Source organism: Phyllobates terribilis, unplaced genomic scaffold (genome assembly GCF_046119375.1).
Source record: "Phyllobates terribilis strain yellow unplaced genomic scaffold, ASM4611937v1 Scaffold_1__5_contigs__length_1240528914, whole genome shotgun sequence".
Lineage (NCBI taxonomy): Eukaryota > Metazoa > Chordata > Amphibia > Anura > Dendrobatidae > Phyllobates > Phyllobates terribilis.
Window position 1 is genome coordinate 710,929,239 of NW_027362761.1, and position 25,193 is coordinate 710,954,431.

Here is a 25,193-nt window from a genome sequence, read left to right on the forward strand (position 1 = left end):
TGATGGTGAAACCCGGACACACTGATGGTGAAACACAGATGACACCGGTACTATTTTTTGACGTACGTGTTTAAACACCAATGTGTGAATGAGACCTAAATTATGACAGTGTACTCAGTGCGCACGGTCAGAGTGCAGACTTTTCTTCTAAGACTGGAAAACCCCTTTAATGCTACAGTAGCTTATACAGCAACAAAAGTGAGGTTAGTAGCAAGAAAAATGCACAATGAAAATTCATGTAAAATTTCATTAAACTTTAATAAAAATTATATTACAAAAAAACAAAAACCAGTTGTGTTCTTCTATTTACATGATTCAAAAGGCATGGTAATCTCATCTTTTACAAACGTGGGGAAAAAGTGTTTACGATTTTTCTAATTGCATCACAATTCTGCATGAGGTGACCTAGCCATGATGGTTAGCTTAGAAAGAGATGAAGAGAAGGAACCAGGAACATCTGAAACTGAAAAGAAACCACAATGAGCTACAAGTTATTTTATAACTATGCATTATGGGAGGTGTATGTTAGCTTGGATTTTAGGGTAGGTACAGATATAGTGGATAAACACTAGCAAACAAACAATGATTTGTAGAAAAATGGTATAGCTACCTAGTGTTTCTTAAAGGGGTTGTCCGGTCCAAATCGATAAGTCTGCAGTCACTCTGTGTGACTGCAGACTTATGAATCCCCCCAGCACAGGCACTGTGAGGATTCACCGGTTTCTGAGTCGGGACAGGAGGATATGTACGAGTTATACATACTGCCAGCCAGAGCCCATCTAATGGGCGAGGCCGTGCCCACTAGATGGGCTCTGGCCGAGAGCATGTATAACTCGTACATATCCTCCTGTCCCGACTCAGAAACCGGTGAATCCTCACAGTGCCTGCGCTGGGGGGATTCATAAGTCTGCAGTCACACAGAGTGACTGCAGACTTATCGATTTGGACTGGACAACCCCGGGAACCTGCCTGATATCTGTTTTTCTCTGAAGCGCCGCATTATTTCAAAATTAAACATGTATGGCTGAAATCCTACAACCGGCGTCTGATAAATGTATCAGCTGTCAGGTTCCCTTTAAAGAAATGACACCAACCTCATCAAGTCTAAGATATATTTCTTAATATATGTAGCAGGGATATGGAGTGGGAATAGTGGAGTCGAAGCCCATTTTGGTGGAGTCGGTATAAAATGTACCGACTCCGACTCCTAAAATATATAATAAATTGGGTACAGTAATTCAATGCAGTTTGTGGGGAATATTTTTCCATAAGAATTTGGGAAAGTTATGAAATGTCCTATAAATGTCTGTCCTATTCCTGATCTAAGGGTCTAGACTTTTAGCTGAGATGAATCTGTGATACAGTAAATTTCTCACTTAAACATGGGCCATGGATGAGGGAGTCTGAGTCGTGGAAATTGAGGAGTTGGACTCGGAGGTTTGACTTACAAGGACTAGGACAAGGACTAAGTGGAGGTTCCAGCCGACAGTCTATCCATAAATAAATGTTATCTGAAAATTCTCCTAATACGAATGTACCTGAATACACTTATGCAAAAAGGGTATAACGGAACTCAATAGACCGCTCCAAAAGTGCCTAACTGGGGGATGTGCCACTTGTCTGAGCGGTGGATACTACAGACACCTTTTCAGGGCTGCCTGCTGCAGTGTAATCAACTCCCAAACGACTGATGAAAGTCTTACTGACCGAAACGTCTTTATTAAATCTGGAATTTCTATGAATAAAATAATTCGGTCTGTTTGAAGAAGCGAGTGCAAGTCTTTCGTACACTGTTTAAAGGATCGGGGTCCTACTTGTGCACCAAAGTATACCAGGAAGTGCAGTGTTTGTTGTCATAACTGGGGGATGAAACGTGGTGTCCAGTGATATTTCATGATCCTTCTCAGGAACATTGTGCCATACACCCCACAAATTCTCACAACCCGTTTTCAGAGCAGACAAAGGCTTTCCTTCACCCAAGACAAAATGTACACTGTACTGCCCTCACTTTGTACCTACATACATGGGGTCAGGCAAAGTGACTTCTCAATCACCTAACATCCTGCCTATGGGGGTAAAAACCCCAATAAAAGGGAAAGAAGCTTTGGAAGTACTGTCATGTGGACAGCTTTCATTCTGCCTAGCCAAGAAGTGGTAAGTGAGGACCAACTAGACATACATCCATGTATTTTATCTTGCTTCTTTTAGTACAGCTTACCACTGATCAGTACTGTTTTATATAATGTTTTATACACCTCTTTGCTTGCCACTATGTAAAAACAGAAAGGATCGAATAAAATGTTATGTAACAATCATCTCCGACTTACCAGTTGTGTCCTTTATTACATATTCGGACTTTTTCAGCGGTTTGTCTGCCTGGGACTGAGAAATAAGATATAGGAAAGTTAAAGGCATGAAAGCTAGGATGTACACCTGAAACATTGAAAGGGGACATTACGTGGACTAGCACCTGAAGAAGCTTCCAACTATCATACACTTTTCTGAAGGGTTCACATTGTACAGGAGGGAGTCATTGAAATGAATGTCTGCCAATTACTGGCATAAATGAGACATCAGTAATTAGCTCACCAACATTTCGTGCTCCCTTAGGTAAACATTTTGACCGAGTGGGATGGGATCAACAATGTTAGTCTCAGAATAATAGGGATGTCATCACCAAAATTCTGATTAAAAGTGGTTGACTATCCCAAACTAAGTGAATGTCCCATAAATGTTCATGGGAACATACCAAATACTTTAGTAGGAGTTTAAATAAGAGCTAGAGCTTAGACACTACTATCTTATTAATCCCCAGAATCTTACCATACAAAACCAATAGCTGTAAGATTTAGGATGAAACATTCATTGAAAGCCTAGAAAAACTTAAAAGGGAACCGGTCACGCCATTTACTGGAAGATATAAGGTTAATAGCATTAGGAAGGTGCCTGGCCGCCGTGCTGAAACTATGGCTCCCGAGATAAAAAAAATAACTTAATTGCTCCCGATAGCCGACAGCTTTAAGTCATACAGGGGTGCCCAGAGCGGCTACAGTCACTGCACGGAGCATTGTGAGCGGCGGCAGTAAGATTAACAACCAGCCCTGCTGTACCTCAGTGATGCACTTTCAGGATGGCGGTCAGACACCTTTCTAATGCTATTAAGGTGCAAATTAACTCTATATATCCCAGTTAATGGCGATATACAAGGAAATAGGTTCCCTTTAACCTTTCCATCTTGCTCACGAAGGCCCTCATACACATTAGATATAAGTCAACACAATCCATCATTTTCAGAGATTGACCGAGCATCTAATGTGTATGAGGACCTCTCGACTCTCCTAGGAGAGATGTCACTGCCAAATGATTCTGGGAGGGACTCTCTCCAAGTTGGAAGAAACAGCTGTCGGCCAAATGATCATTTGGTCATCGGCAATCAAATGTGTATGGGGGGCCTGAGGTCTCTGCAAGTAAAGGGTGGAGGGTCAAATGACATCAGTAAGATCAAACACTACTGGTTACTTTTACTTCTTCCCCTGTACAGCCTCCAGTGAGAACAAAATAGAGGGGAAGAAATAACTTTTATTGAAGTTACCACCACCACCCTTACCAATCAGGTAGTATATGTGCTTCCTGATTTTCACATACAAGAGGAAAAGGTTTTGTTTCTTTTCCCTCTTTCTTTTACTAAAGGAGAAACAGGAGAGGCAATTGCACACATGAATGCCTCCAGCACCATTTGTTGACTAGGAGTCAATGTTTACTGGCATGTAGAACATTGAGATTTAGTTCTGGTGTACATGTGATGACATGTACATGTAGACATAGGTTTATATAAGTGAAACTTATCAACTTTGCACTTCATCTTTTATGTTCGGGAGGTCATCTGCACTACAGGTTCTGCTTCAGTCAAGCTATTAGCTACAAACATGAACTTAAAAAAACAGACGCTTAGATTTCTTGAAGGAATTCATGAGTTTAAAGTGAACCTGTCACCAGAAATAACGCTGTTAACCTGCAGATATGGGGTTAATCTGCAGGTTAATAGGGTTATTATGCCGCCCGGCGCCTGCACGCAGCCAAATGCAGCGGGGAGAAAACGAACTTCATTCTCCCAACCAGCATTCGGTATTCAGTCATGGGGGCTTGCCGGTTCAGTCACTGCTCTGAGTATACAGAGCGACGGCTGTAACAGCGCTCCCGGCACTGAATGACACACCCTCTGCATTGCAGCCAGCTGTTAGTCAGACGTGCTTCCAATACTTATTGAAAAAATTACCAGGTATGGGATAGACAATGCTACGGTTAGGTGGATTCATAACTGACTCAGTGATCGTACTCAAAGAGTGGTAAGAAATGGTTGCACATACAGTTGGAAGAGTGTTTCAAGTGCGGTACCACAAGCATCTGCTCTGGTCCAAGTGTTGTTCAAAATTTTTATAACTGATCTAGACAAGGGAACTGAAGGTAAACTAATCAAATTTGCAGACAATCCAAAGCTAGGAGGGATGGCTAAAGGCCTCGTCACACATAATGAGATCGCTAGCGAGATCGTTGATACGTCACGGTTTTTGCGATCTCGTTATGTCTGACAGGTAGCAACGATCAGGCCCCTGCTGTGAGATCGCTGATCGTTACAAAGCTTCCTGGACCATTCCTGGGTCGTTGCGCTCCCGCTGGGCAGTGTGCATCGCTGTATTTGACACCTTATCAACGACCTCGTTAGAGATTCAGAACTGAGACACATAGGCGTGCATAAATTGGACTTTTCCGCGCCCCTCGTCCCCGATTGGTGGTCGCTACAGCGTTCTCATTTTCCGCCGTGCATAAAGAAGGCAACAGAATAGCGATTCCATCCTTTGTTTCTGACCTCGTGCTGGATTGCAGATCCTAGCAGAATTCTCCGGGCTGTTGATATCCGTTCATTCGACTGAGTCCTGATTTTGCGGATCGTTGTAGCGACCAAGGCCGCCCAATCAGAACGCAGCAGAGTCCACCAATCGGAGATGAGGGGGTGCAGAAAAGTAATTTTATGCACGCCTTTGTGACACAGTACAGTCCCTATCAAGGTGTGGATCGTTGAAATAGCTGCTGTGTGAAAGCGTCCCAAAGACCGCCAAGATCGTTAGTTAGATCGCTGGGGCGGCCAAAATCGTTGGGAAGTTCTGCATGTTTGACAGCTCCTCAGCGATCACGAAACGCCTCTCCAGCGATCCCAAAACCGTGACGTAATAACGATCTCGCTAGCGATCTCGTTATGTGTGACGTGGCCTTAACACTAGAGAAGACAGAAAGAATTCAGAAGGATCTAGATATGCGTGAACAATGGCCAGTGACCAATAGAAAGGCATTTGAAAGGGAGAAATACAAGACTCTACATCTGGGCAAGAAAAACGAAATTGACATCTATAGAATGGATGAAATAGAACCAAGCAACAGCACGTGTGAATAAGACTTAGGCATACTAAGATGACAGACTGAACATGAGTCAACAGTGTGATGCAGCAGCAAAAAAGGCAAACACAATTCTGGAATGTATTAAGAGAAGCATACAGTCTAGATCACGTGAAGTAATTATCTCCCTCTACTCCTCCTTCGTCAGACCTCATCTGGAATACTGTGTATAGTTCTCGGCACCATATGTAAAACAAAAAACTAGAGCAAGTTCAGAAAAAAGCTACCCAGATGGTGAGTGGACTGGAAAGTACATCCTACAAGGAACAGTTAAAGGAGCTGGGAATGTTTAGCTTGCAAAAAAGAAGGCCAAGAGGAGACTTAATAGCGGTCTACAAATATCTGAAGGGATGTCACAGTATAGAGGGATCATTCTTATTCTCATTTGCACATGGAAACACGAGAAGCAATGGAATGAAACTGAAAGGGAGAAGATACAGATTAGATAAAAACTTTTTGACTGTGAAGGTGATCAATGAGTGGAACAGGCTGCCACGAGAGGTGGTGAGTTCTCCTTCAATGGAAGTCTTCAAACATAGGCCGGACAGACATATGTCTGAGATGGTTCAGTGAATCCTGCATTAACCGCTTCCCGACCGCCCACTGTAGATAAACGTCCGCGCTGCCTGGGCTCTGTGCAGCGCGGACGTTTAAAAACGGTGGGTGGTCTCGCAGTGCTCAGGACCCCCTGGGTCCTGCAAGCGCTGTGAGAGCGGTGCAGAGCGTTAGCTCTGACAGGGAACATCATCGGGACCTGATTAGATCAGGTCCCAGTGATGTTAACCCTTTGCTGTCTTCTATATGCTGTGATCTATAGTGATCGCGGCATATAGGAGACAGCAGGAGGAGAGGGGGTCGTCCACTTACCTCTCTGACGACCCCTTGATTGCTTTCAGGACCTGGCGCTGCTATGGCAGCTGGAGGTCACATGACCGCCTCCAGCTCTGCCATATATGGTGTCCTTCCTGTCTGACTTCAGCCTGTATGTAGCTGATGCCAGACAGGAAACTGACTGAAAGAGTCAGTGAAGATCTCATGTAATGTAATATATGTCTATTACATTACATGAGATCAGGGATCAGAAAAATAAAAATTAATGTCCCATACAGGGACTAAGTAAAAATGTAAAAAAAGTATAAAAAAATGTTTTGAAACTGTTAAAAAAAAAATACAAAATAAATAAAAATAAATAAATAAAATATTAAACCGATAAATCCATACAGTTATGCAAAAATAAAAAAAGTACACATATTTGGTATTGCCGCGTTCGAAACAACCCGAGCTATAAAACTGTCACACTAATTAACTCCTTATGTGTACACCGTAATAAAAATAAATAAAAAACGGAGCAAAAAACTATGCTTTTTCCTCATATCGCCAAACAAAAAGTGGAAAAGAATGCGATCAAAAAGCAAAATGGAAATAGAAATGGTACCGCTGAAAACGTCATCTTGTTCTGCAAAAATCAAGCCACTATACAGCTCCATCAGCCAAAAAATAAAAAAGTTATACCTCTCAGAATAAAGCAATGCAAAAAAAATATTTTTTCTTTAAAATTGTTTTATTGTGTAAAAGCGCCAAAACATAAAAAAATATACAGTAAGTGTAGTATCGCTGTAAATGTACTGACCCGAAGAATAACGCTGCCTGATCACTTTTACCACACGCAGAACGGCATAAAAAAAAACCTCAAAAAACAATTCCTGAATTGTTGGTTTTTGTTAATTTTACCTCCCAAAAAAACGGAATAGAAAGCGATCAAAAAATGTCACGTACCCACAAATGGTACCAATAAAAATGTCAACTCGTCCCGCAAAAAACAAGCCATCACATGACTCTGTCGGCCGAAATATGGAAAAATTATAGCTCTCAAAATATGGCGATGCAAAAACTAGATTTTGCAAAAAAAAAGCGTCTCTTAGTGTGTGACAGCTGTCAGTCATAAAAACCCGATATAAATCTGGTATCTCTGTAATCGCACCGACCCGAAGAATAAAGTAATCTAATCAGTTATATCACACTAGGAACGGCGTAAAAAAATAAATAAAACCAATTCTTCACCTGCTACTGATTTGTTTATTATGTCTCCCAAAGATCGCAGTATGGCTCGGCACACATTTATCCTGCGCTCTGCGCTGAGCACTTACGCCAGAGTTTCCATGTAAATCTCTGAAATATGTGATTCAGCCGGAACCCATGACGGAAGATTCCCTGTAATGAGGCAGATATAGGCCACTGTGGATGCCGTCTGGCCTGTGATCCCACGGTGTCATTTGTTTTAGGCGTGCATAAAAGTGCGGTTGGCCACAGTTTTGTGCACTTCTGAAAAAAAGGACACCGCTAAACAGAGGCCAGACGGAGTCCAGAGTAACTCTGCTGCCTCATTACAGTGAATGGATCCCGCAGGGGTTTCATCTGAATTACATCACTTGGAAATTTAGATGGAAACCCCGATGTAAGTGCTCAGCCTAGAGCGCCGGATAAATGTTACGTAAAATGTTCCCAATAAAGGCTTCAACTCAGTCCTCAAAAAAAGCTAGTCCCCACTCAGGTCCGTCATCTGTTAAAAATATAAGGGACTTCCAAGTTACTGGTAGCAGAAAGGCTCTGGAAAAGCGAAATGGCCCTTGCCCCCCAAAAGAAATTCAAAAAATTTTGTGCTCCCAAATCCAAATGCCTATTCTACAATAATTTGTTCTCCAATTGTCAAATAGCACTCCGTCCCCCCCAGATCTCGCCGTATGGCTAAGTGGTACGATACAGCCACATATGGGGTATTGGCACTTTTAGAAGAAATTGTGTGACACATTTCGGCACCATTTTTACCCATTGCCCTGTGTGAAAATGTAAAATCTGAGGGTAAAACATTTTTTTGTGGTAAAAATATAATTATGCTTTTTTCACTGCCCAATGGTATAAATTTAAAAATTAAAAAATACTCACTACTTCCCTAGATGAATTCCTTGAGAGGTGTAGTTTACAAAATGGGGTCACTTGTGGGGGTTTCTGCTGTTTCTGCATGTCAGCGACTCTTCAAATGTGACATGGTGTCTGCTGCCTATCCCAGCCAACATAGCGCTCCTTTCTCTTCCGAACCCTGCCGTACACCAAAGCAGTGGTTTTCCCCCACATATGGGGTATCGGCGTGTTCAGGAGAAATTGCACAACAAATTTCATGGTGCAATTTATCCTATTACCCTTAAGATAATGCAAAATTAAGGGATGAAAAACGTTTTTGCGGGAAAAATGTGAAAATTTTATTTTTACAGCTGATTATTATAAACTTCTGTGAAGCACCTTGGGGTTCAAGGTGCTCACCACACATCTAGATAAGTTCCCTAAGGGGTCTAGTTTCCAAAATGGTGTCACTTGTGGGGGGTTTCCACTGTTTAGGAACATCAGGGGCTCTCCAAACGCAACATGGCGTCTGCTAATTATTCAGACAAATTTTACATTCAGAAAGTCAAATGGCGCTCCTTCCCTTCCAAACCCTGCCGTGCGCCCAAACAGTGGTTTTCCCCCACATATGGGGTATCGGCGTGTTCAGGAGAAATTGCACAACAAAATTAATGGTGCAATTTATCCTATTACCATTATGATAATGGAAATTAAGGGATGAAAAACGTTTTTGTGGGAAAAATGTGAAAATTTTATTTTTACAGCTCAATATTATAAACTTCTGTGAAGCACCTTGGGGTTCAAGGTGCTCACCACACATCTAGATATGTTCCCTAAGGGGTCTAGTTTCCAAAATGGTGTCACTTGTGGGGGGTTTCCACTGTTTAGTCACATCAGGAGCTCTCCAAACGCAACATGGTGTCTGCTAATTATTCAGACAAATTTTACATTCAAAAAGTCTAATGGTGCTCCTTCCTTTCCGAGCCCTGCCGTGCGCCCAAACAGTGGTTTTCCCTCACATATGGGGTATCAGCACGCTCAAGAGAAATTGCACAAAAAATTTTGGGGTCCATTTTTTCCTGTTACCCCTGTGAAAATAAAAAAAATTGGGTCTAAAGTAACATTTTTGTGAAAAAAGTTAAATGTTAATTTTTTTCTTCCACATTCCAAAAATTTCTGTGAAGCACCTGAAGGGTTAATAAAGTTCTTGAATGTGGTTTTGAGCACCTTGAGGGGTGCAGTTTTTAGAATGGTATCACTTTTGGGTATTTTCTGTCATAAAGACCCCTCAAAGTGACTTCAAATATGATGTGGTCCCTAAAAAAATGTTTTTGTAAATTTTGTTGGAAAAATGAGAAATCGCTGGTCAACTTTTAACCCTTATAGCTCCCTAACAAAAAAAAATTTTGGTTCCAAAATTGTGCTGATGTAAAGTAGACATGTGGGAAATGTTATTTATTAAGTATTTTGTGTGACATATTTCTCTGATTTAAGGGCTTAAAAATTCAAAGTTTGAAAATTGCAAAATTTTCAAAATTTTCGCCAAATTTCTGATTTTTTCACAAATAAACGCATGTGATATCAAAGAAATTTTACCACTATCATGAAGTACAATATGTCACGAAAAAACAATCTCAGAATCAGGGGGATCCGTTGAAGCGTTCCAGAGTAATTGCCTCATAAAGTGACAGTGGTCAGAATTGAAAAAATTGGCCCGGTCACGAAGGCAAAAACAGGCTCTGGTGCGAAGTGGTTAAGCAGGGGGTTGGAAACGATGACCCTGGAAGTCCCTTCCAACTCTAACATTCTATGAAATAGCCATCAATTTTTCTTTCATTTGATTAGGGTCTGTTTTTTGCTTACTGAATCAGTTTCAAATGGAACAAAATGGATGGCTATTTAACGGATTGTGTTCCATAGACTTCAATGTTAAAAAAAAAGGATCCACTTGAAATCAATTTTTTTTTTTTGCAGGACAAAAGTTTTTTTTTTTTTTTTAAAGGCTTGCTGCTAGATGTATTCTAACTGATGATTACTGGACATGTTAACATACCCTGATGCCAACGATGTATCACATTAGGCTGTCTCTTCCTACATTATGCTGCTCTCCGGTGAGGTAGCAAAAACCTGCTGACAGATTCCCTTTAGAGCAGTATTCTCATCTCAGACACTTTTGGTATATGCATGGCTGTGACAGAAATGTCTGATAGATGTAGGTCCCCTGCTGCAGGCAGATGACAAATGGAAAGATCGCTGAACATGTATGCGACTATTTTAATTTACTTCTTGGTTCACATGAGCTTATTTTACAGTTTGCATACGGACCACAATACCTGGACTGACCATGGGTCTCTGGATCCAACCTCACAGGCTCGTATGCATCTATGAGGTTGTAAGTTCGGGTTGGGAGACCCAGTCAATCCAGGCATTGCAGTCTGTATACGGACCGTGAAATATGCTTGTGTGAACCTGGCCTTAAGGATATAGGCAAGCACATTCATGGCCACTTCGCTTCTCGTACAAGGACCTTGACCTATATTGCTCGAGGGTTCACCCCGTCAGGATGCAGCTTTGAAGAGATAGTGTTCCAAGAGCAAATGTGGTTCAAATGTATTTTTCAGTCAACGTGGCCATTATAGGACTTTTTTCAGTTGAAGTGTGTTCAGAAAAAAGTTTTAAACAATAGCAATTTTGTATTTTCATAAATATGCTGGTTTCTTTGCGGCGAATAAGGCACAAGTAACATTTTATTCTACAAGTCAGTACAATTAAAGGAGATACCAAATACACACAGATTTTCCTTTACCTTTGCATAATAATACTTAAAAATCTCTATCTCTTTTTGTTTCGCTGTTAACAGTGCTGTGTGAGGTTTTGACTGCTTGGGTACAGAGGTATTACCAGTGGAACAGCATGACATATATATCCACTATGGAGCACTTATTAACAAACGTTCATGGCGAACATATACGCCATTGTAGTGTGAAGGCGTACTGTCATCTAGGGCATCATGACATACAGACAAAAGCACACATCACCAGGAGGGTTGGGGTGTCCAAAGCAGGGTATGCTGGTTTATGCTGAGGTTTAGTGATCTGCAACATTCCCTTTAAAACAAAGTCGTTTGTCATGTGACATATGTATTACTCTATATTCCCACTGCAAGCATATATTCAGCATGTACATTGCAAACATGATATATATCCTAACAGATGCCAAGAGTGTCGTTTTGGTGTTCCTGGGCTGGCATAAGAAAGTATACCTTTTTAGTTACTGGATAGGAAAAAACATGAGGTCCATGTTGGAACGATTTCCTACCGTGTCATCAAGGAGGCTTGAGACAATTAATATTTTCAATTTATAATGTTACACTTACATAAGCTTCAAAGAATTCTATACTCCCTCCAGACACTTCAACTTTGAATGTTGTGAAAAACAAATAGGATGTTCCCAGCGGCCTATCAAGATAAAACAGAAAAAAATCATCATTAATATAAAAAAATTAAAAAAACAAAAACACAGTCGAGGGCTGGAATAAATGGTTGAGGCTATGATACTTTACCGCCATATTGAGCAAGAGAAATATCTGCTTTCCTCATCTACTCCAACACTCATATGCCATTTCTGTAACAAAGCAAAGCAGGACAATGAATATTAGGGTACAGATGGCATTGGAAAAGTTCTTTATTTAAAACATCAATTTTTAAGGAATAAAACATACATAATGATACAAAAACTTATATGCTTCTCATTCCATCCATGGATAACACTGATAGCAATTATTAGATCATCTTTTCTGATTTTTTACAACGCCTGGCCTTAAGATCATGGGCAGATTTAGAGTACGGTGCCCAGTCTGCTACGCTCGTAATGTGCCTCTGATTTTATAAAGAAGCACAAACAGGTTTCTAACTCATTCAGTAAGGATTGGAAAAAAAAACATAATTAAAACCACACATGTAGTAAAGAGTCTCTCCAAGAAGCAAGAAAAAAGGGTGCCTCCTGGAGTGTTCACAGGTTTGTTATGCAGAGTGTGTATACCATCATAGGGACTGCATTTTTGGTTAAAAGGGAATGTCTTCAGGTTTTTGCCACCTAATGTAAGAACAGCATAATGTGGAGACAGAGACCCTGATTCCAGAGATGTATCCCTTCTGGGCTACTTGCTGCAGATTTGATAAAAAAAATAAAATAAATAATATCAGTATTTTAATCAACAGGAGATTATCACTAGAGGACTAGTAAACCAGCTGCCAGGAAGTCCTTCACATTCATCAGCTTTGTATAATCCCCACACCCACTACTGATTCTGCCTATGCACAGTGTACACAGAAAGCTGGTTTGGGTGGAATTATGCAGAGCTCAGCATTCAGATAACTGGTAGATCTGAAGCAGATAAAACAGTTTTTAATCAAAACTGCAGCACTGGAAGCAGGGTCTTTCCCCCTACATCATGCTCCTCTGGGGTAGCAAATACCTGGTGACTGGTTTCCTTTAAAGAGCGTCTATGCAGGTTGCACTATCTAAAAAAAAAACCCTTCCGGCCTTCAATTTTGTCTAAAGAACAGTAAAAAAAAAAAAAAAAAAAGTGCAGGGGAAAGAAACTATTGTCATGGGTAGAATAGAAGAATTGTTGGGTATTTGGCCTGGTTATTACGGTTAAAGAAAAAGATCTTAATTATGTAGGTTCTTGTATAATTTTGTCACTCCCTGATAAAAGATAACAGCCAGTACTGAATATTGTAAAGATCACATTTATTATGTCTCCTTCCTGCCCATGCATGTACGTCGCAGGAGTACTGGTACGTGCATGGAGCACTGATCCCCTTGGCTTTAACCATAGTCAATAGCTTCAGTAGTCATGCCACTGAATGTAGACACTGGTGGGAGAAAGATTTTTGTGAGATAAGGACCCTCAGGGGTAGGCGTCACAAGGCCTTTGCTGCTATCACACTTAGGGCAATTCCAGAGTTACCAGTTAATAGAAGCGATTCTACTTTGGCCAGTTTGAGAATCCTGTGTAAGAGAGGAAGGTGCAAGAAGACATACAGCAGCCTAAAGGGATGCTAAGCGATTACCAGAGCTTCTACAGCCGGGACATGATGGAAGGAGTCCTGCATATTAACCTGGTTGTCATCAGGTCTAGTCTGGAAAGTACAACCTGGAGTGGAGAAGGTGTCTGGATGGTGAGAGTACTGGATCATAATGACCTAGCTGTTGAAGTCCGTGATGTGAACTACAGTGCTCTGTGGGCACTACCTCCATGCTGGCTGCACTGCGGGTGCCACTATGATGGTTGAGGTAAGCCGCATTCATGGTGTTCAAGGATATGTGCTGCTGGGGTACAGTAGTACGCTGTCCGTCAGATGAAAGAAATCATTAACAGCGTGTGGACATAATTCCTTTCCTTTATTAGATTCTTCAAACACACACTGGTTTTTGGGTCCGGGCCGAAGCCTTCGTCAGGTGGGTATATAAAACAGCAGTATTGGGTGGGTTCATCAGTATTTGTATTAAAAAAACAAGTAGTGTCTCCAAAATACAGAACAGGTGTCAATGTTTCAATTATAGTTTCTCTGTTTGTTCCAATCCTGGTTTTGGCATACAAACCCTGATGTAAAATACTGATTTGTGAATGAGGCCTAAAAACCATACTAGCAAAACAACAACAAAAAAACAACATACATACATTATGCAACCAGGTAGTTATAAATGCACGATGTCTATGCTGCAACATCATCCCGAATAACATGGACACCTTCATCTCTCTACACACACAAAAAAAAACAACATTTATCATGAAACTATGCGATATCTATACTATAAATCGGCCAAGCGTCCCTCTGTCTGAAGCCTGTATAGACTGCACATCCGCGATGCGCAGTCTGGCTCCAGATAGAAGAACGCTTGGTAAGAGGAGTGTATGGCGCCAGGGATCGCGGTATGCGTAGACACTGAATGCATATTGCGATCTCCGGCGCCATACTTACATACTTACCTGACCGGGAGGAGCTTTGCCGCAGCACCTCTCTTCGCCGGAGACCGGGGCAGGAGTGAAGGCGTCGGATCGGCGCATGCGCACAGCGCTATCCGGCGCCATTTTACTGAAGACACACTTGCAGTGTGTCTTCAGCAAAATGGCGCCGGACAGTGGGGTGCTCCGGCGCCATACTCCTCCCCCGGCCTCCAGCAGAAGAGGACACAGCAGCACTGGAGCACAGGGAAGAAAGGCGAGTATAACTGTTTATTTTTTTTGTATGTGTGCAGAGGATACCATGCATGCCAGCATTGGTGGGGTGAGGGCTACCATGCATGCCAGCATTGGTGGGGTGAGGGCTACCATGCATGCCAGCATTGGTGGGGTGAGGGCTACCATGCATGCCAGCATTGGTGGGGTGAGGGCTACCATGCATGCCAGCATTGGTGGGGTGAGGGCTACCATGCATGCCAGCATTGGTGGGGTGAGGGCTACCATGCATGCCAGCATTGGTGGGGTGAGGGCTACCATGCATGCCAGCATTGGTGGGGTGAGGGCTACCATGCATGCCAGCATTGGTGGGGTGAGGGCTACCATGCATGCCAGCATTGGTGGGGTGAGGGCTACCATGCATGCCAGCATTGGTGGGGTGAGGGCTACCATGCATGCCAGCATTGGTGGGTGAGGGCTACCATGCATATCAGGATTGGTGGGTGAGGGCTACCATGCATATCAGGATTGGTGGGTGAGGGGTACCATCCATACCAGGATAGGGATGAGGGGTACCATCCATACCAGGATGAGGGAGCGATGCATACCAGGATGAGGGAGCGATGCATGCCAGGATGAGGGAGCGCCATGCATGCCAGGATGAGGGAGCGCCATGCATGCCAGGATGAGGGAGCGCCATGCATGCCAGGATGAGGGAGCGCCATGCATGCCAGGATTTGGGATGAGGGGCGCCATGCATGCCAGGATTGGGGGTGAGGGGTGCCATGCATGCCAGGATTGGTGGGTGAGTGGTACCATGCATACCAGGACTGGTGGGTGAGTGGTACCATGCATATCAGGATAGGGATGAGGGGTACCATCCATACCAGGATGAGGGAGCGATGCATACCAGGATGAGGGAGCGCCATGCATGCCAGGATGAGGGAGCACCATGCATGCCAGGATGAGGGAGCGCCATGCATGCCAGGATTTGGGATGAGGGGCGCCATGCATGCCAGGATTGGGGGTGAGGGGTGCCATGCATGCCAGGATTGGTGGGTGAGGGGTACCATGCATGCCAGGATTGGTGGGTGAGGGGTACCATGCATGCCAGGATTGGTGGGTGAGGGGTACCATGCATGCCAGGATTGGTGGGTGAGGGGTACCATGCATACCAAGATTGGTGGGTGAGGGGTACCATGCATACCAAGATTGGTGGGTGAGGGGTACCATGCATACCAAGATTGGTGGGTGAGGGGTACCATGCATACCAAGATTGGTGGGTGAGGGGTACCATGCATACCAGGATTGGTGGGTGAGGGGTACCATGCATACCAGGATTGGTGGGTGAGGGGTACCATGCATACCAGGATTGGTGGGTGAGGGGTACCATGCATACCAGGATTGGTGGGTGAGGGGTACCATGTATACCAGGATGAGGGAGCCATGCATACCAGGTTGAGGGGCACCATGCATGCCAGGATGAGGGCTACCATGCATGCCAGCATTGGGGATGAGGGCTACCATGCATGCCAGCATTGGTGGGGTGAGGGCTACCATGCATGCCAGCATTGGTGGGGTGAGGGCTACCATGCATGCCAGCATTGGTGGGGTGAGGGCTACCATGCATGCCAGCATTGGTGGGGTGAGGGCTACCATGCATGCCAGCATTGGTGGGGTGAGGGCTACCATGCATGCCAGCATTGGTGGGGTGAGGGCTACCATGCATGCCAGCATTGGTGGGGTGAGGGCTACCATGCATGCCAGCATTGGTGGGGTGAGGGCTACCATGCATGCCAGCATTGGTGGGGTGAGGGCTACCATGCATGCCAGCATTGGTGGGGTGAGGGCTACCATGCATGCCAGCATTGGTGGGGTGAGGGCTACCATGCATGCCAGCATTGGTGGGGTGAGGGCTACCATGCATGCCAGCATTGGTGGGGTGAGGGCTACCATGCATATCAGGATTGGTGGGTGAGGGCTACCATGCATATCAGGATAGGGATGAGGGGTACCATCCATACCAGGATGAGGGAGCGATGCATACCAGGATGAGGGAGCGATGCATACCAGGATGAGGGAGCGCCATGCATGCCAGGATGAGGGAGCGCCATGCATGCCAGGATGAGGGAGCGCCATGCATGCCAGGATGAGGGAGCGCCATGCATGCCAGGATTTGGGATGAGGGGCGCCATGCATGCCAGGATTGGGGGTGAGGGGTGCCATGCATGCCAGGATTGGTGGGTGAGGGGTACCATGCATGCCAGGATTGGTGGGTGAGGGGTACCATGCATGCCAGGATTGGTGGGTGAGGGGTACCATGCATACCAAGATTGGTGGGTGAGGGGTACCATGCATACCAAGATTGGTGGGTGAGGGGTACCATGCATACCAAGATTGGTGGGTGAGGGGTACCATGCATACCAAGATTGGTGGGTGAGGGGTACCATGCATACCAGGATTGGTGGGTGAGGGGTAACATGTATACCAGGATGAGGGAGCCATGCATACCAGGTTGAGGGGCACCATGCATGCCAGGATGAGGGGCGCCATGCATGCCAGGATTGGGGATGAGGGGTGCCATGCATGCCAGGATGAGGGGCACCATGCATGCCAGGATTGGGGATGAGGGGTGCCATGCATGCCAGGATAGGGATGAGGGCAGCACATAACAGGATGGGGGGAACAGGATTGGGGAGCACAAATACCAGGATGGGGCAGCACAAATACCAGGATGGGAGACCATATACCGATAAAAATGCTCGCCACCCGGGCGTACAACGGGCTCAATAGCTAGTATGTAATAACATGCTGCATCATACAATACACAGGAAGGACCACACAACAGATTAAACAAACATAGATCCAACATTGAAAACTAATTTATGAAACACGGGGTATCCAGACACTGCACATTTTTTCACACAAAACATCCCAACCCAGTTTCCATAATGCCAAGTGACCAAATAGCCAACCACAAATTAAACAGATTTCGAACTGCTAAAAAGACGAGACATTTTGTGGCTGTACAAACTGAAAACCATCTGCCCCTATGGTTTAATGAAGTGAAAGAAGCAATTCTCTGCTGAAAGGGGAAGTGACACCTAATGGACAAAAGATGAATTACAATGAACTTGACACTTGCATGATACGTTTTGTTACAATTTTTTATCAGAACTCTTTCTGGAGGAAAGAAACAACTAAACACAAGGACTTTTGATATAGGACATTACTGGATGACTTTTTTTTTATTTTATTGTAATTTATATGTTATATTACAACTTATTTAAATTTTTCCTTATTTTTCACTATTTTAACAACATTTTGTACTGGTAAATAAACCAAGCATAAAATTACCATATGTGTGTAATTGTCACAAACTATATAATTTTACAGCAAAAAAATAAAAAAAATAAAAATAAATAAAAAAAAAATCAAAAAACGCTATTTAACCCACCCTTTACTGCTGTATTGTATTCACACCTGAAGGCTCTGGAGCCAAAATCCAGTTCATGGGCAGCACGGTGGCTCAGTGGTTAGCAGCGCTGGGGTCCTGGGTTCAAATCCCACCAAGGACAACATCTGCAAGAAGTTTGTATGTTCTCCCCGTGTTTGTGTGGGTTTCCTCCCACACTCCAGACATACTGATAGGGAATGTAGATTGAGAGCCTCAATGGGGACAGCGATGGTAATGTCTGTAAAGCGCTGTGGAATTAATGATGCTATATAAGTGAGTAAAATAAATAAATAAATGTTTGAAGAATCTAATAAAGGAATTAGCTCCACACACTGGTAGGAGACTTCTTCCACCCATGGGACACCGCACCACATCAGCACAAATCCTTCATTTCCCAAACCTGCTTGGAGAACAGAACGGGAAGTGTTCAGTGCCGCAGTCCTGCACGGATGTGAGTGTACAACACACACCAGGCTCTTCATTGATAACCAAGGGCCACCATAGCCCTATATTGCATATCAATGGGGTTGTCTGTCTGGACATGGCCGTCAGTCAGAGCTATCCCATGGTGCAAATGCACAAAAGAAATCAAATTGTAGACCATGAGATTCTGGAAGGATCCCACCAATCCTAGAGCATCTGTGAGGAGAAGAAGCCCTTGAAGAGGCAGCAATGAGCAAGTGCAGAAAATGGTTCAGCAGGCACCATTATAGGAAGTGGCAAACCTCTTAGGGAACAAGGATCTGCTGACTGAACAAATCCGAGGAACGATCCAACAAGGGAACTGCTGCTAAGAAAAGAGGTAAATGGGCATACAAGACTGCCTCAACTGAAACATCATGGTGCCCAAAGCGAGCAGAAATTCAACAACTCTTCTTAACAATTTTGATGCCCTGTTTTAGTGAAGACAGTTTTTCACTTCCTGAAACACTGTTGAAAGACATGTCCAGCAAACTTTTTATTTTATTTTTTAGAAAGTAGGATTTGGAAAGATTAAAGCATCAAGCATGCTTTGGTTGGATCCAAGATTGGAAAAAACATGGCTGCTTTCAGTCAGATACAGTGCCACTATGACCATGCGTTGTGTCTAGTATTACAACCTTCATTCATTTTAATGGAGAATGAGTTGCAATGAAACACAAATCCATGTTTAGGGGTGGCACTGTTCCTGAAAATAAAAAGCCATCTTTTCCTAAATCTGGACAACCCCTATATTCATTGAAAAAAGAGAAACTATCCTTGCGCCATTGCGGAAGATCAGATGCATCAACAGGTTTCTCTTTCATGGTGTTCACAGTGCAGTAAAAATGGCAGGTTAACTTTATTCTTCAAAAAACATATTTTTAAACTTTAGTGTTAGGCTTTTAAAAATAAAAATTTGGTTTGTGTCACTATGTTCTGAGACCCATAACTTTACTTTCCCATTGATAATTCTTAAGCACAACAGGAACACAGTAATTCTGGTCATTTTATTGGTTGCAATGACTTCTACGTACAGTCATGGCCAAAAGTTTTGAGAATGACTCCAAAATTATATTTTCTCATGATCTGCTGGCCTCTGGTTTTTATTAGTGTTTGTCTGATGTTTATATCACATACAGAAATATAATTGCAATCATATTATGAGTACCAATAGGTTATATTGACAGTTAGAATGAGTTAATGCAGCAAGTCAATATTTGCAGTGTTGCCCCTTCTTCTTCAAGACCTCTGTAATTCTCCCTGGCATGCTCTCAATCAACTTTTGGACCAAATCCTGACTGATAGCAGTCCATTCTTGCATAAACAATGCTTGCATTTTGCCAGAATTTGTTGGTTTTTGTTTGTCCATCCGTCTCTTGATGATTGACCACAAGTTCTCAATGGGATTAAGATCTGGGGAGTTTCCAGGCCATGGACCCAAAATCTCTATGTTTTGTTCCATGAGCCATTTAGTTATCACCTTTGCTTTATGGCAAGGTGCTCCATCATGCTGGAAAAGGCATTGTTGAGCGCCAAACTGCTCTTGGACGGTTGGGAGAAGTTGCTCTTGGAGGACATTCTGGTACCATTCTTTATTCATGGCTGTGTTTTTAGGCAAGACTGTGAGTGAGCCGATTCCCTTGGCTGAGAAGCAACCCCACACATGAATGGTTTCAGGATGCTTTACAGTTGTCATGAGACAAGACTGGTGGTAGCGCTCACCTCTTCTTCTCCGAATAAGCTGTTTTCCAGATGTCCCAAACAATCGAAAAGGGGATTCATCAGAGAAAATGACTTTGCCCCAGTCCTCAGCAGTCCACTCCCTGTACCTTTTGCAGAATATCAGTCGGTCCCTGATGTTTTTTCTGGAGAGAAGTGGCTTCTTTGCTGCCCTCCTTGAAACCAGCCCTTGCTCAAAGAGTCTCCGCCTCACAGTGCGTGCAGAAGCACTCACACCAGCCTGCTGTCATTCCTGAGCAAGCTCGGCACTGCTGGTAGTCCGATCCCGCAGCTGAAACAGTTTTAAGATACGGTCCTGGCGCTTGCTGGTCTTTCTTGGGCGCCCTGGAGCCTTTTTGACAACAATGGAAGCTCTCTCCTTGAAGTTCTTGATGATGCGATAGATTGTTGACTGAGGTGCAATCTTTGTAGCTGCGATACTCTTCCCTGTTAGGCCATTTTTGTGCAGTGCAATGATGGCTGCACGTGTTTCTTTAGAGATAATCATGGTTAACTGAAGAGAAACAATGATACCAAGAACCAGCCTCCTTTTAAAGTGTCCAGTGATGTCATTCTTACTTAATCATGACTGATTGATCGCCAGCCCTGTCCTCATCAACACCCACACCTGTGTTAATGGATCAATCACTAAAACAATGTTAGCTGCTCCTTTTAAGGCAGGACTGCAATGATGTTGAAATGTGTTTTGGGGGTTAAAGTTCATTTTCTGGGCAAATATTGACTTTGCAAGTACAGTAATTGCTGTTAAGCTGATCACTCTGACATTCAGGAGTATATGCAAATTGCCATTACAAAAAATGAAGCAGTAAACTTTGGAAAAATTACTATTTGTCTCATTCTCAATACTTTTGGCCATGACTGTACATGGCAGTACAAAATTATATATATATATATATATATATATATATATATATATATATATATATATATATATATATTTTTTTTTTTTTTAAAGAATAGGAAAAGGAGAGTGATATTTCTAAATGTTTTCTTTTTTAAACTTAAAGGGGTTTTCCCACGAACAAAAGTTCATTTTACTCAATAGATCTTGGAATAATAATAAGTTCCACAATTGGATGTGTTTAAATAAAATGTTCCTGTGCTGAGATAATCTTATAAATGTGCCCCTGCTGTGTACTGTGTAATGGCTGTGTCTGACCGTACAGGAACATGGTCTGATCATACCACAGCTCCTGGGCAGGGGGGGGGGGGGGAGATTCTTTAAAAACAGTCAGGGAAAATTTTTATCTTAGAAAAAGAACCAGCTGCAATCCTGTGCTGTAATGTCCGTATATTCTCTCCCCACCCCCCCTTGCCCAGGAGATGTGGTATGATCAGACCATGTTCCTGCATGGTCAGACACAGTACATAGCTGGGGCACATTTATAAGATTATCTCAGCACTGGGACATTTTATTTAAACACATCCAATTGGGGAACTTATTATTATTACAAGATCTATAGATTAAAATGAACTTTTGTTTGTGGGAAAACCTCTTTAAACAATATTTTACTCTTCAATTTGATTCATGGAGGTAAATGATGATGCTGCCTCACATAGTAACAGCCCTAAACAAGGTGTTCCAGTCATAGGATATGTGCACAACGCCTGAGAAAAAAAAACAAACACCAAAAAGAATGCACATATGCATCGCAATGTAATATGACTTGCTGTGTATACGGTCAGTCTTTAACTTCTTTCAGGCTTAGACAGCCGCAAGGTGGGTAAAACAAGCGACTGTTCCTTTCTTCTGGCGGATTCTGCTTAATGGCATTCACTATTAATACCGTACATACAATTTTAAAAAAGAAATAACGCCGACAGCAGTCGAGACAAAAGAACTCTGAAGACCTTTCAGGAAAACCACCGACTGTATTTTACGGAAACATCTGAAAAACTCAATGAACATGTCGGCAATTAAAAGACATTGTGTGCACATACCCTCAAAAGGCTACATTCACACAACCATATATTCAGTCCAAGTGCTGGCCGAAAAAAATCTGATCTCAGACGGAAAGCAGTCGGACCAATGTTATTTAACGGACCTGTTCATATGACCATTTTTTTTCTACACGCCCCGAATGTGGGTGCATACGTATCAACTGTATAACATGCATTGCCATTATTAAAGGGGTTGTCCGTTCCCAAACTGCAAGTCTACAACCACTCTATATCCAGACTACTGCAGACTTGTGAATCCTTACATCGCGCACACTGAACACTGTGAGGATTCTTGGTGTCAACAACGGGAATGTGGGTCACGTGACCACAACTATGAGACATGCATACTTGTCGCACACTTGTGGTCACATGACCACCGCTCCCAGCGTGCAGTGTGTGCAATGTGAGGATTCACTAATCTGCAGTCATTTAAAGAGTGACTGCAGACTTGCAGTTTAAGACCGGACAACCTCTGTATCAGAGGAAACTCAATTTGGTGTGGTACATTTTATTCACTGCTGATGTATAAAGACAAATGCCTTACCCATGTAAAGAACAGACTTATGGATTGCATACAGATGCCATACGGGTGACAGGCCGTTTTTTCTGGATGAAAATGTGATGACTTTATACGCTATACGCTTGTGTAAACTTATCCTAGTAATATGCCATCACTTTATAAATCATGGGTATCCCACCAATCATGAGAATGAAGGGTCTCAAAGTAATGGTTTAGCATTGCACCCTCTTCTATGTTTTACCTACTCAGTAGAGCCCCAGCTAAAAAGTTGTGCAGGCAATAATAGTGGGGGATGAGGATAAGGGGGGAGGGGAGAGGGTGTGCAGCAATACTGAGCTCTAAGCTCCTTCATTCTCAGGATTGGTGTGGATTGCAAATGTCAAATCCCCACTACCCATAAATGAGAAAATCTATTGAAGGATTCTCATTTTCTTTTCTTCAGGAGCGCACTGGTCCTGGCAAGTGGTGGTACGCTCCTGAGGATTCCAAAATAGGAGCATGGTCGTGCCACTGACCCCTCTCTAAGGCTGGAAATAGAGGTAGCTTTGCCTCTGCAGCATGGTAGAATAATCAGGAACGTGATGGCTGATCAGATTCAGCGAGCTTCAGAGTAGGCTGGAAAGCATGGAGCCTGAAAGCGGTGTACTCTTTACATAAGTGACCGGACACAGACTGTAGGGGGTCGGTAATTTAGGTAACTATAAAATTAAAAATCCCCCATTCTTGAGAACGGAGGGGATATTTAATAAGAGGTAAATTGCAAAGTTGATTACTTTTACAAGCACTTCGGAATTTTACCCTTTAAAGAACTTGAGACAATCGCTTTAAGGATTTTAAAAATCAATACAGTCCCATTTCTGTATTCGCTTACCTCATTTGTACCTCCCTGGGCTGCGTAATGAAAACAGCAGGAGAAGTCACCCTATGGAGGAAAAAACAAAAATGAAATATTTAGTGATTCAAGGAACTGTAAAAAATCTGGTTCTTCAGGACAAACCTTTAGTGAAAACAACACGTCTATAGTACGGATCGGCTACATCTAAAGACCCAAACTAATGGCCGTAATATAGACGGGTAAAATACAACCAGTTTGGTTGTGTGAACTTTTACTAAGGGCAGGAACAATCAGACAAAAGGTATAATAGAAACAAGTCACCAATTCAGCATTTATCACCCACTCCTGAGAAAAAATACTGACCGAATACTGATAGTGGGGCTGTGGCCTTAGATAGGAACTGCTGTGCATACTCACCCTAGAGAGTCTAGACTAGAGCCTCAGTGCACTGCGGAGAGTTATAGCTCCAGCCTGTCTCCCCTGCCTTGACATTAGGATACATTAGGAATTATTGGTATATGCCATAAGTGTCTGACAGAAGTAGGATCTCTCCGTACAGCACTAGGATGTATGAATACAGCCTTAAACGAAGAATTTGGCATTCAGACTAGAAAAGGTTGTGCACGCCTGCCCTGGAGGGAAGTGCTCAGTAGTGAGCACAGAGCCCTACTGTAAATGGGACCCAGAGGCAGCCTCACAGTATACAGCTAATCATTACGCCAAGTCCTCACCATGAAAAGTTTGGGGAGTTTTTGACGATGAGTATTTCATTGTTCAAAAAGTGCCACAATTTTCAGTTTCAGCAAAGTGGATGGGATTTTGGCTATGTGCCCACGTTGCATTTATGAAGCAGAAAATTTCTGCTTCATTTCTGCAAGTCCTCTCCCGGAAAAACGCATGCGGAATTCCGCACGCGTTTATCGCGCATTTTTCGCGCGTTTATCACGCGTTTTCCACATGCGGAATTGCCTTGCGTTTTTAATGCATTGGACAAAGGCAATTCTGCTTGCGGAAACGCAAAATTAAATGACATGCTGCGGATTTTTGAACGCGGCATAAACGCTGCGGAAAAATCCGCAGCATGTGCATAGAACTTGCGGAATCCCATTGGGGACCATGGGGTGCGGGTTACCAAGCGTTTTACAAGCGTTTCCGCTGCGGAAATTCCGCATCAAAAACGCTTGAAAAACGCTACGTGGGCACACAGCCTTTCTGCGAGTAAAATATGCGCAGAAAATAACCTGACCATATGCACAGAACTTGCAGAATGTCATAGGAAGTCATGGGATAAGGTATGAAATGTGTTTCTGGAGCGTTTCCGCGCTGCAAATCCGCACCAAAAAATGCAACAAAAATGCATCGTGGGCACACAGCCTTATAGAAATCTCATGCCCGCTGTGCTTTTTTTTTTCTTTTTTAATGCAGGGTAAACTGACCTACTGTGCGTGTCAAAATCTGCAACATGTCAATTTCTGTTGCGGGTATGCTGAGTTTTATGTGCAGATTTTCCAATAGAATTATATTAGATGTGAAAAATCTGCAGGTAAAAGATGTACATGCACTATAGAAGCGCACTAAAAAAAGTGCGTAATTTGCACATGACTGTATCAATAAAGTTTAGTCGAAGCCAAATATCAAAGAAGGATTAAAATCAAAGCAGCTTTATTTACAGCATGACACCAACAAGCAGCAACAAAAACGC

The 25,193-nt window shown here is 43.1% G+C and overlaps 1 protein-coding gene across 1 annotated transcript in view; it reads right to left on the bottom strand.

Moving 5' to 3' along the window:
* Positions 1 to 239: 239 nt before the first annotated feature.
* MYDGF (myeloid derived growth factor) overlaps positions 240 to 25,193 on the bottom strand; it is a 29,674-nt gene continuing 4,720 nt past the window's right edge. The window contains exons 2-6 of the mRNA XM_073686265.1: positions 23,528 to 23,578; positions 11,912 to 11,973; positions 11,726 to 11,807; positions 2,328 to 2,382; positions 240 to 463 (exon numbers count right to left, since the gene is read on the bottom strand). Of these exons, the coding sequence (XP_073542366.1) occupies positions 384 to 463; positions 2,328 to 2,382; positions 11,726 to 11,807; positions 11,912 to 11,973; positions 23,528 to 23,578 (330 nt within the window). The 3' untranslated portion in view covers positions 240 to 383. The remainder of the gene's footprint in view (positions 464 to 2,327; positions 2,383 to 11,725; positions 11,808 to 11,911; positions 11,974 to 23,527; positions 23,579 to 25,193) is intronic.